At 50.2% G+C, this 18,719-nt stretch overlaps 1 protein-coding gene across 3 annotated transcripts in view; it reads left to right on the top strand.

The window, feature by feature from the left end:
- ELP1 (elongator acetyltransferase complex subunit 1) overlaps positions 1–18,719 on the top strand; it is a 105,587-nt gene that overhangs the window by 38,228 nt on the left and 48,640 nt on the right. For all 3 annotated transcript variants that reach the window (XM_054033207.1, XM_054033208.1, XM_054033209.1), the window contains 6 exons: positions 2,255–2,428; positions 4,181–4,287; positions 6,791–6,894; positions 16,513–16,566; positions 16,672–16,777; positions 17,728–17,840. In XM_054033207.1, the coding sequence (XP_053889182.1) occupies positions 2,255–2,428; positions 4,181–4,287; positions 6,791–6,894; positions 16,513–16,566; positions 16,672–16,777; positions 17,728–17,840 (658 nt within the window). The remainder of the gene's footprint in view (positions 1–2,254; positions 2,429–4,180; positions 4,288–6,790; positions 6,895–16,512; positions 16,567–16,671; positions 16,778–17,727; positions 17,841–18,719) is intronic.

The raw sequence follows: 18,719 nt of genomic DNA, 5'->3' as shown, positions 1-18,719 counted from the left end.
CAGACAGGGAGGGGCCGTATCGTGTCTTTTATGCCAAGAGGAGATACACCTTTGGGCGTTTGGAACACAGAGATTCACCTCAAAGTCTCCTGCCATCCGGTTGTCCGGAACATTCCAGCAGACCACTTGAGCACATCTTTGTTAGTTAGTCATCACAAGTGTTCTCTCCAGCCTGATATAGTCCTATTTTAAGCCTGGGGTTTCCCCACATAGACCTCTTTGTAACTCAACTCATAAAGCGTCAGCAGTTTTGTTCAAGAGTAGGTCACAGTCCAGTGTCTCTGACAGACACTTTCCTGTTGCCTTGGAAAGACAAAATTAATCTATGGTTTCCCCTCTGGTTCCACTCCTCCCCAGGGTGTTAAAAGTCAAGCAGCATTATACTCGCATGATCCTCCTAGCACTGACGTGGCCTTGCCAGCATTGGTTTTCCGCTCTGCTGAGTCTCTCAATCAGTCTGAGACTCCATTGACATTGCCTCCAGAAGCAGAGCTGTTTCACAGGACCATGGTCACCACCTTCATCCCGTGCCAGTTGCTCTTCATCGTAACCATGGAGCGTGCAGGCTGTAACACCCCAGGAGGAAGTCTCTTCAAGAGGTTGTTTTGCACATCCCTTGAATAGCCGAAAATGATCTTCTTGGTATATTTACCTGTTAAAGTTGAAATGATTCTCCCTGTGGTCTCAACAAAGGGGGTTTCTCCAGGCCGGGTTCCTATACAGCATATTCTGGACTATTTCTTCTACCTGAAACAACAAAGTCTTTCTGTTAGTTCCCTCAGGCTCACCTAGCAGCTGTCTCTGCTTTCTATCCTCCAATTGCTAGTTACTCCGTTTTTTCTAGTCTGATGTCACTCAAATTCTTGAAGAGTCTGGCCTGGTTATCATTCCCAAGTAGAGGATTCTTTAGAGGTTTTTAAGGTCAGGCTTGACAAAGCCCTGGCTGGGATGATTTAGTTGGGAATTGGTCCTGCTTTGAGCAGGGGGTTGGACTAGATGACCTCCTCATGTCCCTTCCAACCCTGATATTCTATAATCTATGATTCTATTCTATGATTCTCTGATTGTATCGCTTCTTTAGATTTAAATCAGATGTTAACAAGGCTGATGGGTCTGCCCTTTGAACCACTGGCTACCTGTTTGTTGCTTCATCTTTCAATTAAAGTAGCCTTTTTTGGTGGCAATTACCTCTGCAAGGTGAGTAGGAAAATTACAAGCCCTGGTATCTGACCCACCGTATACATTTTTTAAAAGGACGCTTTTAAAAGTATACTTATGCCCGTATCTTAAGTTTCTGACCAAAGTGACATCAAGTGAGAAACTAATCAGGCAATATACTTACCAGCCTTCTTTCCTAAGCCTTGTGCCCATATATTGGATATCAGGAGAGCATTAGCTTTTCACTTGGACAGAACTAGATCATTCTCATAGCTGTTTATGGCAGTCATGGACAGGATGACGGGTACTCCAGTCTCGACTCAGAGAATCTTGTCATGGATTTCCTGTTTGTGCTATCACATTGCCAATGTGACTCTGCCAAATAGCATGGTAGCACACTTGATGAGATGGCGCACAGCTTCTGAAACTTATCTAACTCAGGTGCCTCTACAGGACATTTGTAGAGCTGCAACTTGGTCATCAGTACATATATTTGCATCTCATTATGCCATATCTCAACATTCTAGAGACAATGCCAGGTTTGGACATATAGTTGTACAATCACTGTTCAGATAGACTCCAATCCCACCTCTGAGTTCACCACTTGAATTCACCAAGTGTGCATCACTTGAAGTGGAGTGGTTATGCACAATCACTGGGAGAAGAAAAATGGTTAATAACCTGTTCTGTAATTCTTGTTTGAGATGTGTTGCACATGTCCATTCCATGTCCCATTCCCCCACCCCCTATAGCACCGTCTGTCAACTAAGAAGGCGCTATGGGGAGTCGGGGGTGACTCTGCCCTTTATACCATCGCTCAGCAGCACAAGGGACAGAGGATACATGCATTGTTCCAACAGGTACTGCTAAGGGAAAAATCTCCAGTGCTGCACGCTGGCCACACCAAAGTCTGAAGCAGAATGAATATGTGCAACATGTCTGGAAAAATAACAGTTACAGGGATAGTAAAGTTAGTAACCTTTTCTATCCCCTTGCTGACTGGAGTGCCAGGGATGGCCCTCTTCTCCAGGTAGTGATGGTGGGTGTGACTGGCACATTGACACTGACTCTCAATCTCTCTCTTTCAATCATACAGAGTCGAGGTGTGCTGCGGCGAGGGCAAGCAGGTGAATCCTCTGGCGTTCCGGCTTTTCACCTGGCTGCAGGATGACACCTTCTTGGCAGTCAGCCAGGGGCAGCTTACCACGCACTCTGTCATCCACCATCTGACTGGAGGTCCTGAGGCAGAGGGAGGGTGTCTACATCTCCGGTACTGGAAAGGAGCTTTACACTCCTTGTGCTGCTTATGAAAACTTGCAAGCGATTCTAGAAATGAATAAAGGCCTCTAAGCTGTCGTGGGATAAGAGGGAAGGTCCTCTCATGGGTTGGTAACTGGTAAAAAGATAGGAAACAAAGGTAGGAATAAATGGTCAGTTTTCAGAATGGAGAGAGGTAAATAGTGGTGTCCCGCAGGGGTCCGTATTGGCACCAGTCCTATTCAACATATTTATAAATGATCTTGAAAAAGGGGTAACAGTGAAGCGGCATAATTTGCAGATGATACAAAACTACTCAAGATAGTTAAATCCCAAGCAGATTGCAAAGAGCTACAAAAGGATCTCACAAAACTGGGTGACTGGGCAACATTTGCTACAAATCATGACCTGAACAGAGAGACTGGGATGCAACCCCCCCCTGCAGCGTGACAGCACACTCCACCAAGAGCTCGGTCTACTTCTATAGCTCTACTAAAGGTTATTCCTGTATAAGAAATTTGTAGTGCTGAGACTTGGTCTTCCATCCATACCTTTGCCAAGCATTATGCTGCTGTTCCTCCTTCCAGGGATGATACTGCCTTTGGTGACACAGTCCTCCAAACCATCTTAGACTTACCTCCTGAGCATCCATCTCTCACTGAATTACTTCTCGGGAGTTTCTGAAGGGGGAGCACTCATAGGGACATATACACAGAGAGCTTACTTAACTTACAGTAACTTGAGTTTTTCAAGGTGTTTTGTCCCTGCGAGTGCTCCACCTCCTGTCGTCTTCCCCCTCAGCTGTGCTTCACAGTCAAGAAGGAACCAGTTGGTAGCAGGTTACATGTCCTCCTTACATGCCCTCGTGCGGGGACACGAGGTGCTGCTTTGCACAAGCGTGGGACCATGGACGCTGCTTTGCATTCTCCATTTGAGAGCACACAAGCGTATGCATCCTGTGGTTGAGCACCTGTAGAGACAAAACATCTCAAAAAACTCAAGTTACTATAAAAGTTAGTAATGGCTCCTTTTGACCAATGAGAGAACTATAGCTGCAACCTCCTCTGCCTCCCCAGCATGCTCCAGGCACCTCTCAGTGAGCCCCACAGCCAGGTATCTTGCTGGGAAAGCTCCATGTTTTGTAGTGGTGCCCATTGCCTACTGATGGGTTTAGCCTGAGTTCTCTTTCTACTAAAGCTCCTAGATTCAAAGGGTGTTGGGTTGAAACATGGGCAGACGTGCCCATGTATGTTGTAGAAATCCATTTCTTTGGAGGCCCACTAAAACCTGGCAGTGCCCATGTTGCGGTCCTATGATGTAGGCAGGTCTGAACCATGTTTGAGTTGTGTCTGAATGTGCAACAGCTGTGAGCTTTGCAGGCTCTCTGTCCATCTGGGAAGGAGGGTTAAAACATGCCCATCTGTACATCCCAAGACTCATGATGAGAGTGAGTAATTTAGTGCCCCATGATCAGTGAAGTGTTGCTGGCAGGCACATGTTCCAAGCCAGTGGAGGCCAGTGAGGGACTGGGGCCAGGATTTTTACTCTCTTCTTTAACTGAATTGGTGCAAGTTTAACATCACTCTGCAGAGAGCTGTTATGGAGACTAATGTGTTATCTATCCATTCACCTCCAACTGGTACTACCAGAAACGGTGTCTGCTAGCCTCTCGCTTACCACCCCATTAATTGTAGAGGCATGTCCCGTGCACTGGATGCATATCTACTGTAGCATTGTAACATTCTCTCTCATGTACTTTTTCTAGTTTGTCTGTGCCTGTGGATGGGGATGTGATCAGCCTGTGCTGTAATCCGAAGACCAGAGCAATAGCTCTGCAGCTGGCTGATGGGCAGATACTGAAGTACCTCTGGGGTGAGTGTAAGATCCCCGTCAAGATGGCTGGCTTAGAAAATGATGCCTGTCACGGAACTGTCCTGCAGTTTAACTAGCCAGTTGGAGTATAAGAATGTGCATGGACCTTGCAAGTTGATGATGTTGCTTTTCACATTACTTGGCTCTTTGGACTTTGTTAAAGAACTGATTTGTATCTGAACGTATCTAATTTTTAAAGAAAAGAATGGCCATAGCTGTGTTTTGAAATGAAAGTCCAAGTTCAGTGGCTTTCGAAAGACAGATGTGGTATTGGGGGCTCAGTGACTTTTGCCCCTTTATCTCTAATGGAACAAATGTTCAGCTGAGCCCATAGACCCCACCACCCTCTCGGGATCTGCAGGAATTATGCTGTGCCCCAGCTGTTAAACAGTCCCTGGGAAGAACCCCTTATTTTAGTGTGCCAGACCCCCAAGGGGTCCCACTCTTCCTTCAAGGTAGGCCCGGGAGCATCACCACTTCCGAGACTGAGCCCCTGGGCTCCAACATGCCTGTTCACATTATGAACTCTGCCCAGAGAGTCCACCTGAGAGAGACTCCTGGTAGAGACTTGTACACCCTTCAGGGATGAATGAACCGCCTCAGGTATTTGCAGTGACACCAGGCAGCCTTTTCCAAGCAGATAGGGCCGGGCAAATGGGCCCACGCCCAGAGTGCCGTAGCCAGGGCGGCACCACAAGGGGCTCAGGCTTCCCTTGGCTGGCTGTGGCCAGACTCCTCTCTTCTCCGGCCCCTCCCCCGCGCTGGGCCGGCAGGGTTCCCCCCACCCCCCTGGCCCCTCACTCCTCACCCAGACAGCTGAGGGCTCCGGCTCCGGCTCTGCCCCAGCCCCGGGGAGCCCCAAGTGGTGTGGCTTGCTGCTGGGAGCGGAGCCGACTCCCACCCTGCCTGAGGCCTTGCGTGGTGAGTGAGGGGTGGGGGGAAGGAGCCGGGCCGAGCAGGGAGGTAGGGGGGACTTAAAGTGATAGTGTGCTCACTGTCTCTCAAACTTCCCCCCCACACAGGCTTTCACACCCACATACTCTGCCTCTCACAGTCCCCCAACACAGATTGTCATACACACACAGTCTCACACTCCCCAACACACACGCTGTCTCTCACACAGTCTCTCTCACACACTGGTGCGCGCGCTCTTTCTCTCTCACACACTCTCACACACACACACACACACACACAGAGAGAGAGAGTATTGTTATTATTATTATTACTGCTTGGTACTTCCTGTCAAAATGCTTGTGATGAGCCAGGAGTGGCTAGGGGCTGCAGGGGGGCCGTGGGCTCTGGCAAGATGCAGCCCCCATGTGACAGCGTGAAGCCTGCCTTGACACGCAGGCCAAGTGCCAGGCACCACAAGCCACCGCAGCAGCACAGAAGTAAGTGTGGCAATACACCATGTACCGTACCACCCTTTCTTCTGCTCCTGGAGTAATGCCCACAACGTAGTTAGCCAGTACATTTTGAAGGGACTAGTCAAAGTAAGTGGTTCATCAAGGGACACTTAAATCACAATGGGCCATGGGAGACGCCCATCTACATTGAATGGACTTTCTTGTGGACATTCCATATGAAGTATAGGTAATGGCCCGGAGGCGATGGGGTGGGGGTGGGAGGAGCCCCTAGGAGCCAGGGGTGATGGTGGGAGGGGTGGCGCCAAAATACAAGTTCGCCCAGGGCACCATTTTCACCAAAGCCGGCCCTGCAAACAGAGTAGTGTTTGATATTCAGCTGAAACACGGCATCGGAAGTCCTTAGATTAGCATAGAGAAATAAAAGTTAAGACATAGTCCATCTGGCTAAGACAGTGCCATCAGCCAGCCAAGCTGCTATGGCCTCCATTCCAGGCTTGCTCATGCGCGTTCGCGCGCTCTCTGCCCCTTTCTCAGTCCCAGGTGAGAGCCCTGTGTCTCTTCAAAGGGAGCGCTTAACTCCGCCATCCGGCACCTTTCCCTTTGTTCTCAAGTTGGGGCCTTGGCTTGGCTTCCCTGCTGAGAGGTGAGGGAAAATCTCCTTTCTGGTTGTTTGCTAGGTGTGAACATTCTGGTAATTGGGGCTTCCCTCTTGGATTCTCCATTGATGTGGGTCAATTTCAGCAGGTTCCAGGCAGTTACTTGATGACCCATTCATTGCACCCCAGATTGCAAGGTGACGTACATACCTCGTGTCTACTGTTCTTCGCCAAGAGGAGACACAAGCCTTTTACCCCAGTGGGTAGCAGTGCAAAGTACAGAGGGAAACTGAGGCACACATAGGATTCCTATACATATTACTGAAAATTACTGTTTTGTGACATTTGCTATATGCTGGACTCAAATGGTCTCCAAGCTCAGTTCTGTTTCATATCATGCACTTGTACTCTTACAACAGAATGTACTTGTATAACACACCTATGTTGTTTTTGAGGTATGTGTTGCAAAGGGTGTAGGTGTAATGTTTGTTTTATCAGCTGAGTTGGAAAATAGCCTTAATCTTCTCTGTTAATCTTCAGAGGCTCCCACTCCAGCCCTCGAACCTTGGAGGAGCAGCACTGGCTCTGCTGTTCGGTTCCCTTCTCCTTGTGTGCAGACTGCGCTGGCCATGATTGGTGGAGAAGTAAGTGAACAGCTAGTGGGTTCAGCGCCTAGGTCTGGAAAATTAGCCCCAAACACCTACCATGTGTTCATGTGGGCGAGTAGGACTGAGCATCGGGAGGACAAGGTCTAGAAACGTTCCTTAACATTGCTCTCTCCTCATTAGTGCCGGCAGGATGAGCAGTGTGTGACCAGCATAGCCACCTACACATGCATTGCCCAGAGAATGTCTGGTGGTTTATAATGCACAAAATCCAGCATTATTATGGAAAACCCTGCATTAATTTGGAGACGTAAATGTAGGGATGTTCAGATGGTAGGTCCCCATGGCAACTGTAGCTCTGCATCATGTGCACATGCAGTACTTGTCAATATTTTATTTGGCATTAAACGCTTAATACAGCTGAACTGTATAGCCAAATTAAAAGAACAGGAGTACTTGTGGCACCTTAGAGACTAACAAATTTATTTGAGCATAAATTTGTTAGACTCTAAGATGCCACAAGTACTCCTGTTCTTTTTGCGGATACAGACTAACACGGCTGCTACTCTAAAACCTGTCATAGCCAAATTAAGTTATTGTGGGATCTTGTTACACTTTCTGTATGCAGTGTAGTTGTGTCAGTCCCTGGATATTTGAGAGACATGGTGGATGAGGTAATATCTTTTATTGGACCAACTTTTGTTGGTGAGAGAGACAAACTTTCAAGCCACAAAGAGCTATTCTTCAGGTCTGGGAAAGGTACTCCGAGGGTCACAGCTAAATGCCAGGTGGAACAGGTTGTTTAGCATAAGTAGTTAGCACAAATTCTAAGGGACCATTCAAGGTAGAGTGGCCCATTAACACCTCTGCAGCCATAGGACAAAAAGGCGGGGGTAGTGGGTTACAGGTTGTTGTAATAAGCCATAAATAAACAGTCTCTGTTCAGGCCATGATGTTTAGTGTCTAGCAGAGTTATGAATTTAAGCTCCCAGGCTCATCTTTTGAAAGTGGTATGCAGGTGCCCTGTTAGGATGGGGACTGATCAGTCAGATATAGAGTGATTACTTTGTGAGAAGTGTTCACCCACAGGTGATAGGGTGGTTTTGTCTTTTATCACTTTCCTGTGTGAGTTTATTCTAGACCAGGATGCTGATCGCCACCCCGCCGGGAAGGATGCCACCGGGGGAGCCCCCCCGATGACCCAGGACCAGGATGCTGATCGCTGCCCCGCTGCTCCAGAGAGGGATGCTCCGGAAGGAATCACCTCCTCAACCCCAGACCCCAAAACTACTTACCCCCGGCTGTCCAGAGGAGGGCTGCTCGAAGTGGAATGCACCTCAGAGCCCAAGATCTCGATGCCGCACGCTGTCCTTCCGGGCAAAAGGACAACGTGGCCAGTGAGTCCAGCGCCCCCCCAAGAGCGACTTCACCTCCCCAAGCTTCTCTACCAGACCCAGAGGAATCACCTGGCGAGTCTGCAGGCACAACAGAGATCCGCCTCACGGAGAGTGAGGCGGGGAAGAAGACCGCATCTATCTCCAGTACCCGCTCCCTACAGGTCTCCTCCTCTGCCCCTTCTGTCTCCCCGTCCATGGAGTCCAGACCCTCGCGGCCCTCAGCAAACACGTTCGTAAGACCTACAACAAATGGGTTGCTTTCCGGTGTAGCCGCTGTGATCTCCCCTTCGAGACCCAAAAGAAATGTAAGTTTCGTCAAGCCACGTGCAGGGGACCCCCCACAACCGCGAAAGTGAATCCCACTGACATCCTCCGGGTTCCAACCCTGACCCCCACCGATGATCTGGCTTCAGCACCCCAGCCAGCGTCCCAGAGTCACAGCAGATAAGGGGGGACCAACCGCCAACTGAGGGAAGCATAACCCCCGCCTTGAGGACTGACGATGCCACCAAAAGGACCAGTCCCGTCTCCAGACCCTGCTGTGAGGGGGACCACCGCCACCTCTCAGGTCAACAACCTCACCAGACGCCTCAGCGACCTCATAAAAACCATCCGGCACAACACGGACATGAGATGCTGCAGCGCTCCCCCACAGGTAACCTCATGCCGCCCTGTTGTAGGAGCAACTAGCATCATCCCCCAGGCTGCACGGCGAGATCCAGCCAACGGAGGAGCCTCACATAGCCCCCAGATCCCACAGCCAGACCCCACCACCGGGAGACCCAACACCTCCTCCAAGGTTACCCAAAGAGCCTCTGACGGCCAAAAACCCCATGCCCCACCAAGGACCCACGAGCCAGATGCCGCCCGCAGAAGAACCAGAACCATCCCCAGCGCTTCCAAACACGACCGCGCCCCGACAAAGCCCAGCACTGGTGCTTCCGGAACCCCACTCCCTCCCGGAAGATCCAGTGCTGCCTCAGGGACACCGAGAGCTGCCCTCCTCACCACACCAGGACCCCCGCCTCAAGACCCACCTGATCACCGCTCCCCAGTCCGAGGGACAACAAGGCCGCAAACCGTCCCCGTAGCACCTGAACCTGCAGAGACAACACAACAGGAGGAGCGACGGCCACGAGCGAGGGTCGCCATGCCTTGGCAATCCGCCTGGATGGAGGAGCTGGCAAAGGCTGAGGACTTTGAGAACTTCGACACCCTGATGGACAGACTGACTGCAGAACTGTCTGCGGAAATTACAGCCAGAAGGAGGGAACCCCAGGAAGCCGCACAAGCCACTCGCAGATTCCCTGTGCCGAGCCGTAACAAGACCGCCAAAGAAGGCAGGAGAGGGGACGTCGGCCACCGCTAAGATCCGGCGGCTGCATCCCATATTCAGAAACTATACAGGATAAACCGGACGAAAGCCATGAGGGAGATCCTCGACGGGACCTCCTCCTACTGTGCCATCCAGCCCGAGAGGCTCTACTCCTACTTCAAGGATGTGTTCGATCACAAGGCCCAGACCAACTTGCGACGCCCAGCGTGCCTTTCCCCGCTACTCCGGATCGACCTCACGGAGGACTTAGAGCGAGATTTTTCCCTGCAGGAGGTGCAAGCGAGGCTGTCGAGGACCAAAAACACCGCCCCTAGAAAAGATGGCATCCGTTACCCCCTGCTGAAGAAGCGAGACCCCGGCTGCTTGGTGCTCGCTGCCATCTTCAACAAATGCAAGCAGTTCCATCGCGTTCCCCGCTCCTGGAAAAAGTCCATGACCGTGCTCAACCACAAAAAAGGCGACCGAGATGACCCCGGCAACTGGAGGCCCATCTCCCTCTGCTCCACCATCTACAAGCTGTATGCCAGCTGCCTCGCGGCAAGGATCACAGACTGGTCAGTGTGCGGGGGCGCCGTCAGCTCAGTGCAGAAGGGTTTCATGCCCTGCGAGGGATGCTACGAGCACAACTTCCTCCTTCAGACGGCCATCCAGGAGGCCAGGAGGTCCAAGAGGCAGTGCGTAGTAACATGGCTTGACCTGACCAACGCCTTTGGGTCCATACCCCACCATCACATCTTTGCCACCCTGGGAGAGTTCGGGATGCCAGAAACCTTCATCCAGATCCTCTGGGACCTCTACAAGGACTGCACCACCACTATCTGCGCCATGGACGGAGAGATGGACGCCATCCCCATCCGCCGCAGCGTGAAACAAGGGTGCCCCCTTAGCCCCATCATCTTCAACCTGGTCATGGAACCGCTCATCCGAGCCATCTCCACCGGCCCAACCGACTTCGACCTGCACGGCAAGAAACTCGGCATTCTGGCCTACGCGGATGATCTGGTCCTGACCGCGGATGACCCAGAGAGCCTCCAAGGTATGCTAGATGCCACCAGCCGAGCTACTGACTGGATGGAGCTCCGCTTCAATGCGAAGAAGTGCGCAACTCTGCACATTGATGGCAGCAAAAGGGACTCGGTGCAGACAACGGGGTTCCAGATCCAGGGTGAGCCCGTCATCCCCCTGGCAGAGGGGCAGGCATACCAGTACCTGGGCACGCCAACAGGGTTCCGTGTCTGCAGACACCCGAGGACACCATCCAGGAGATCTTGCAGGATGCCGCCAAGATTGATGCCTCCCTGCTGGCACCGTGGCAGAAGATAAACGCCCTGAACACCTTCCTGATCCCATGCATCTCGTTCACCCTAAGGGGATCCGCCGTGGCGAAGGTGCCCCCTCAACAAGGCAGACAAGATCATCCGGAAGCTGATGAAGAAGTGGCTGTTCCTTCCCCAGAGAGCCAGCAACGAGCTGGTCTACATCGCCCACAGGCACGGCGGCGCCAATGTCCCCCGCATGGGTGACCTGTGTGACATCGCGGTGATCACCCACGCCTTCCGTCTGCTGACATGTCCCGACGCCACGATGAGGAACATTGCGGCGAACGCCCTGCATGATGTGACAGAGAAGCGGATTGGCAGAGCACCCTCGAACCAAGACATTGCCACCTTCCTGAGCGGCTCCCTGGATGGGGAATTCGGACGGGATGGGCGCAACATCGCTTCACTGTGGTCCCGCACTCGCAACACCACGCGTCACCTGGGGAAGCGCATCGGCTGCCGCTGGGAGTGGTGCGAGGAGCATCAGGAGCTGGGAGTCTGGGTGCCGCAGATCAGGTTGGACGCCAACACCATCGTCACCTCGACGGCCAGGGGCTTGCTGGAGAGGACTCTGAAGGCCGCCATCTGCTCGCTGTACGTGGAAACCCTGAAGCGTAAACTGGACCAGGGTAAAGCCTTTGAGTTGACCAGCAAGTGGGACGCCAGCAACCACTTCCTCTCCGGGGGCGGCTTCACCCGTTTCGACGACTGGCGGTTCATCCACTGTGCCCGGCTCAACTGCGTCCCGCTCAATGGAGCCGTCCGCCACGGGAACCGAGACAAGCATTGCAGGAAGTGCGGCTACCCCAACGAGACCCTGCCCCACGTCCTGTGCAGCTGCAAACCCCACTCCAGAGCCTGGCAGCTGCGCCACAATGCCATCCAGAACTGCCTGGTGAAAGCCATTGCACCACGCTTAGGGGAGATCTCCGTGAACTGCACCATCCCCGGTACCGACAGCCAGCTACGACCTGACGTGGTCGTCACCGATGAGGCCCAGAAAAAGATCATCCTCCTTGACGTCACGGTCTCCTTTGAGAACAGGACTCCGGCATTTTGCGAAGCCCGAGCTCATAAGCTGGAAAAGTACACTCCCCTGGCTGACCCCCTGAGAGCGAAGGGCTATGAGGTGCAGATGGACGCCCTAATTGTCGGAGCCCTGGGTGCCTGGGACCCCTGCAACGAGCGTGTGCTGTGGACCTGCAGGATCGGTCGACGCTACGCATGTCTCATGCGGCGCCTCATGGTCTCAGATGTCATCCGATGGTCCAGGGACATCTACATTGAGCACATCACCGGCCACCGACAGTACCAGGAGGCGTGAGCCAGAGTGACATCGTTCTCCCACTACGAGAAAGGGACCAGGTGACCACCTCCGCTGGATCATATGAACTGGAACCATAAACTCCCTAAACATTAAATCTCACCAAATGAGGGTCAATCCATCCTCATCATCATATCCACTCATTATACTCAACACCCGAACACAATCACTCTATGAACTTCATACCCTCATATCTCAGTGTCTGTACTTTGACCCATCAACCTTTTACCCCCAATCGGGGATACTGCAGATTATGTATTCCTCATGCCACCTGATCTTAAGCCAAACTTTGCACCCTCGATAATCTGTATGTTATTCTCTGATAACCAGAAACTTCTATGCTCAAACTCTGTTCACAATTTTTTTTTTAACATTATCTTAATAAAATTTTAAAGTTTATTCCAGTCTGTCTGGTTTCACCCATGTAGTTGTTACTGGGGCATTTAGTGCACTGGATGAGGTACACCACATTTTGACTTGTGATAGGCATGTGTAGGATCTATATATCTTGAAAGGTGTGTTGTGGGAGGTATTGATCATAATAACAGTGGAAATATGTCGGCAGGTTTTGCATCTGTTCTGGCAGAGTGTGGTGTTGGTGTGTCTTGATCTGTGGGGAGCATACTTCTGACGGTGACTTGGAGAGGCTTGGGGGTTGTTTGAAGGCCAGAAGTGGGGGTTCAAGAAAGATTTATCTCCGGATGGGGTCCCAGTTAAGTATGGGTTGTAGTCGTTTGATGATACCCATATGGGTTCCAGCATAGGATGGTAGGTGACAATTAGGGGCTGGCAGTCAGAGGTGGTTTTATTTCTGTACTGAAGCAGGTTCTCTCGGGGTATCTGGGTGGCCCGTTCCATGATGCAATCTACTTTTCTGGTGGGGTATCCTTGTTTGGTGAAGGTGGTAGTAAGGTCTATATCCTGAACTTTCTCCCTGGAGCATATTCTGCAGAATCTAAATGGCTGGCTATCGATAACAGATTTCTTGGTGTGGTGGACTGGATGAAGGCATGGGTGTTGATCCATGGGTTTCTTGCATATGGTTGTCTGTAGGGTTCCATTGTTGAAGCTGATCATGGTGTCCAGGAAGCTGGTGCTGGTGTGGGAGTGTTCCAGAGAGTTTAATGGATGCGGGGTAGTTGTGGTGGAAATGTATGGGGGATTTTAAGCCATCTGTCCAGAGGATGAAAATGTCATGGATGTATCTCAGGTATATAATTGGTTTTGTGATGCATTTATCCAGAAAATCTTCTTCAAAGTGGCCATGAAGAGGATATTGGCATACTGGGGAGCCATCCTACTACCCATGGCTGCTCCCATGGTTTGGACAAAGTGTTTCTTCTTGTGGGTGAGGATGAAATGGTTGTGGTTGGGGTGGATATCTGAGGGTTGTCCGTTGTCTTGTAAATATTTGAGGCAGGCAGTTATGCTGTCATTGTAAGGGATATTGGTATATAGAGAGGTGACATCTGTGGTGTCAGGATGGTGTTCTGAAGGAGATTGTTAATATTGCAGAGTTTGTGGAGGAAGTCAGTTGTGTCCTGGAGGAAGCTGTCCCTTTGTGTGGTGTGTGGTTTGAGGATAGTTTCTAGGAGTCCCGACATTTGTTTAATATCTTTATTAATGATCTGGAGGAGGTGTGGACTGCACTCTCAGCAAGTTTGCAGATGACACTAAACTAGGAGGCGTGGTAGATACACTAGAGGATAGGGATCGGATACAGAGGGACGTAGACAAATTAGAGGATTGGGCCAAAAAAAACCTGATGAGGTTCAACAAGGACAAGTGCAGAGTTCTGCACTTAGGACGGAAGAATCCCATGCACTGCTACAGACTAGGGACCGAATGGCTAGGTAGCAGTTCTGCAGAAAAGGACCTAGGGGTCACAGTGGACGAGAAGCTGGATATGAGTCAACAGTGTGCTCGTGTTGCCAAGAAAGCTAACGGCATTTTGGGCTATATAAGTAGGGGCATTGCCAGCAGATCGAGGAACGTGATCGTTCCCCTTTATTTGACATTGGTGAGGCCTCATCTGGAATACTGTGTCCAGTTTTGGGCCCCACACTACAAGAAGGATGTGGAAAAATTGGAAAGAGTCCAATGGAGGGCAACGAAAATGATTAGAGGTTTGGAGCACATGACTTATGAGGAGAGGCTGAGGGAACTGGGATTGTTTAGTCTGCAGAAGAGAAGAATGAGGGGGGATTTGATAGCAGCCTTCAACTACCTGAAGGGGGGTTCCAAAGAGGATGGAGCTCGGCTGTTCTCAGTGATGGCAGATGACAGAACAAGGAGCAATGGTCTCAAGTTGCAGTGGGGGAGGTCCAGGTTGGATATTAGGAAAAACTATTTCACTAGGAGGGGGTGAAACACTGGAATGCGTTACCTAGGGAGGTGGTGGAATCTCCTTCCTTGGAGGTTTTTAAGTCCCGGCTTCACAAAGCCCTGTCTGGGATGATTTAGTTGGGAATTGGTCCTGCTTTGAGCAGGGGGTTGGACTAGATGACCTCTTGAGGTCCCTTCCAACCCTGAGATTCTATGATTCTATGATTCATTCATTCAGTAAGAGTGCCGTAGTCAGATATGATGGGACTGGCTGGGTTACTTTGTTTGTGTATCTTGGGAAGCATGTAGAAGGTCCCTGGTGTGGATTCATGGAGGATGGGTTTGTAAAGCTTCTCTTGGAGTTGTTTGGGGAAGGATTTGATGATATCCTTGAGTTCCAAGGTAAATTTGTGATGTGGGGTGGTCTTTGAGTTCTTTATAGAACTGCAGGTGGTGTTGGAGAGGGGTCGGTTTGCCTCGTTAAGGTGGTCATCACAGTTGGACCTGAACCTAACCCAACCCAAAATACACAAACAAAAGCACCCAGGCAGACCCCTCATATCAGGCCACAGCACTCTTACTGAAGGAATATTGGGACAGAAAGCGATCACTCTATCTGATTTACCAACCCTCATCCTCAAAGGAAACCTGCACAACACTTTCTAAAGACAAGCCTGGGAGCTTAAATTCATTTCTTTGCTAGACACTAAAAATCATGGCCTGAAGAGAGAGACTGGATTAATGGTTTATTACAGGGATAGGCAACCTATGGCATGCGTGCCAAAGGCGGCACACGAGCTGATTTTCAGTGGCACTCACACTGCCCAGGTCCTGGCCACTGGTCCGGGGGGCTCTGCGTTTTAATTTAATTTTAAATGAAGCTTCTTAAACATTTTAAAAACCTAATTTACTTTATATACAATAGTTTAGTTATATATTATAGACTTATAGAAAGAGACCTTTTAAAAATGTTAAAATGTATTACCGGCACGTGAAACGTTAAATTAGAGTGAATAAATGAAGACTTGGCACACCACTTCTGAAAGGTTGCCGACCCCTGGTTTATTACAACAATCTGTAATGCACTGACACCACTCTTTTTGTCATATGACTGCAGATGTGTTAATGGGTCACTTCACCTTGAATGGTCCCTTAGAACATGTGCTAACTACTGATGCTAAACAATCTGTTCCGCTTTGCATTTAGGTGTGATGTTCAGAGTACCTTTCCCTGACCTTAAGAAGAGCTCTGTGTGGCTCAAAAGCTTGTCTCTCTCACCAATAGAAGTCGGACCAATAAAAGATATTACCTGATCCGACTTGACTTTTTCTTACACTTCCTGTCAGGGCTGTCACTAATTGTTGCATTAAATCATTATTATGGTTTGGTTTTATTTTTCCAGTTCACTTCCTTTTTAGAAACTGGATGTTAATCACGTATCCAAATTCACACACTGGCCTCTACTATAGTGGGTTCCTAACGTCCTGTTTCCATGCTGCCACATGGAGGCCCTTGGGGTGCTTACAAGCTAAGTAAAACAATGCGCACTGCACAGCTGGGTCTGATGGCTTTCAAGCCATTAGCTCTTGTTGCCCGACCAGAGTTATTCAGAGATGGCAAGTGTGCAGTTCCTTATCAAGGAAGTTTGAAGCTTTCAGTAGAAAGATATTATTGAGTTTCCAACTGCAAGGGTCTGGAGACCTTTTTTTTTTTTTTTTTTTTTAAAGCAAGTAAACACTTTTTACATTGAGACCTCGGTGATCAAACAAATTCCTATCCAACTTCCTTCAATACTTCACTGCTATGTTGAAAATAAGCATGAGGCATTCCAGTCCACTTGGAAATCTGACAGTCTAAAGGTAATGGGCATATAGCAAAGGCCCATCTCAGTTGTAACAATGGTGCTGCTAAACCAGTGCTGTAACATATTGTAATTGTCCATCCTTTTCATTATAGGAAGCCATCCTGGGTCTGACTGATAGATGCCGTTTTTTCATAAATGATGTGGAGGTACGAAAGTTTGTTTTGATGCTGTTTCACTTGTCTGTGTGTGATTATTAGATTTCATCTGCTGCTGCTTGTGCTCATCGATTTCATTGGATTCACTTTCCATAGGTGGCTTCCAACGTTACCTCATTTGCCAGATACGATGAGTTTCTGCTGGTGACCACCCACTCCCACACATGCCAGTGTGTATCTTTGAGGGACACATCGTTGAAAGGTAAACGTTCAGATATGGCCTTTGGTATGTAATAGGCCTTACTGTTTGCTTCCTGGGCCCTTTGCCCTCATGATGGATCCTAGACAAGCTCGCTTCCAAGGCCCCATGTCATGGCCATGGTGCCACTTCTTGATTGTCCAGAGTGGCTGCTCCTGATTGGTGCCAGTGAGTTCCCTATATCCTCTCATGGGCTCTTCATCCACTTCTGGGAGCTCCCTCTCACTTCCCAGCTCTCCCTAGCACAGGGAGGAGTAACTTACTCTCCACAAACCATCGTTGATCTGTGATACAACAGGAGTGACCAAAGGACATTTGAAATCACTGTGCCTTGGCCTGCAGAGAGAGGGGGAGCAGCTGGGGGCAAGACTGGGCATGCAGGCCACCTGCCTGCCTGGCCCCCAGGAGGAGAAGCAGATGGGGACAGGACTGGCTGTGCGGGCTGCCTGCCTGCCTGGCCCCCAGGAGGAGAAGCGGCTGGGGACAGACTGGCAGTCAGTTGGTGGGAGCCACCTCTTGTCCTCTTTGACAGGCTTTGCCTTCACCTCCCAGAACAAGGGTGAGTGCTCCCGGTGGGAAGCAGGTAGGATGGAAGGGATGTGAACCATGTGGGGCAGCATCTGACTGGCACCTGGACACGGGAAGCTTGGGGGTGTCATGGAGGGGCAAAAGGATGAGGAGGAATGGCAATGTACATGGTCTGTGCTTCTGGCAGCTGCTTGTGTGTGTGTATCTGCCTGGTGTCTAGACTCAGCTCCTCAGGCAGTGGCTGTCTCCTCTAGAGACACAATGGGACTCTGAACCTGACTGATACCTGGGGGCGCTACTAGAACGTTGCTAACAATGGGTGGGTTCCCAGCAGAAACTCAGCAGACACCCTGTTGCTGGACTGGGGAGGTTGCGCTGTATGTAGGGACTTATCATACCCTTGCTGATACCTCTGCCATTCTCAGTTCTGCAGGCAGGCTTCAGCAGCTTCTCTACTCCCAACGAGACACTACGCAAGGTGGAGCGGGGCTCCCGCATCGTCACCGTTGTACCCCAGGACACCAAGCTCATCCTGCAGGTCAGCTCTCATGGTATTTCTGCAGCACCATGTGTTAGCCCACGCTAGGGAAGCCCCACCGTAACGCAGCACCCAGCTGTTTGGAGAGGGTAGTAGTTAGCTGAGCTATATATTGTCAAGTACCGTGTAACAGCTTCTCTTGCTTTCCAGGCTATGGGATCACCACTCACAAACCTGCTGAACTGTAGATCCTGATCCTACTGGATCCTAATTATTACAGCTCATGCTGCCTCTCTGGGAGCCCCTGGAGGGGAGGGATTTTCAAATAAATAAGTCTTCAGTGGCTGCTGTTGGTGATACTGAAGCACCTCAGTAAATCACAGGTCAGAGAGTGATCTCTTGGTGCTTATTATCTGTAGTAAAGGCCCTGCTTCAAGAGGGCTGAACATCCACACTTAGGGCCAGATTTTCAACCATTGTGCATGGTGAATTCCCCCCCACCTCCCTCCAAACCTCTGCCATTCTGCTGAGCACTCTTGAACTCCAGCCCCATGTGAATGGGAGTTAGATGGCCTCTTGGCTTCATTTGCATGAAAATGAAACTGTCGTGTGTGCTTCATGCTCTCACCCTGCCCACCTGCTTTGATACCATCTGTTGTGTGTGTTTCAAGCGCACTTGCCCCCACCCACTTGCTTTGATACCCTCTATCGTGTATGCTTCATATGCTCTTGCCCCTGCCCACCTGTTTTGATGCTTCAAAAAGGGGAAGTACACAAAAATTAGGAGGCTAGTTAAACGGAAATTAAAAGGAACAGTCACGAGTGAAATGCCTGCAAACTGCATGGAAACTTTTTTAAAAAAACACCATAATAGAGGTTCAAACTATATGTATACCCCAAATAAAGAAGTGTCAAGGACCGAAAAAGCTGCCATGGCTA

The sequence above is a fragment of the Malaclemys terrapin genome, chromosome 6, assembly GCF_027887155.1.
Source record: "Malaclemys terrapin pileata isolate rMalTer1 chromosome 6, rMalTer1.hap1, whole genome shotgun sequence".
NCBI lineage: Eukaryota > Metazoa > Chordata > Testudines > Emydidae > Malaclemys > Malaclemys terrapin.
The sequence above is the reverse complement of the archived record's forward strand: the minus strand, read 5'-3'. Positions and strand labels throughout refer to the sequence as shown.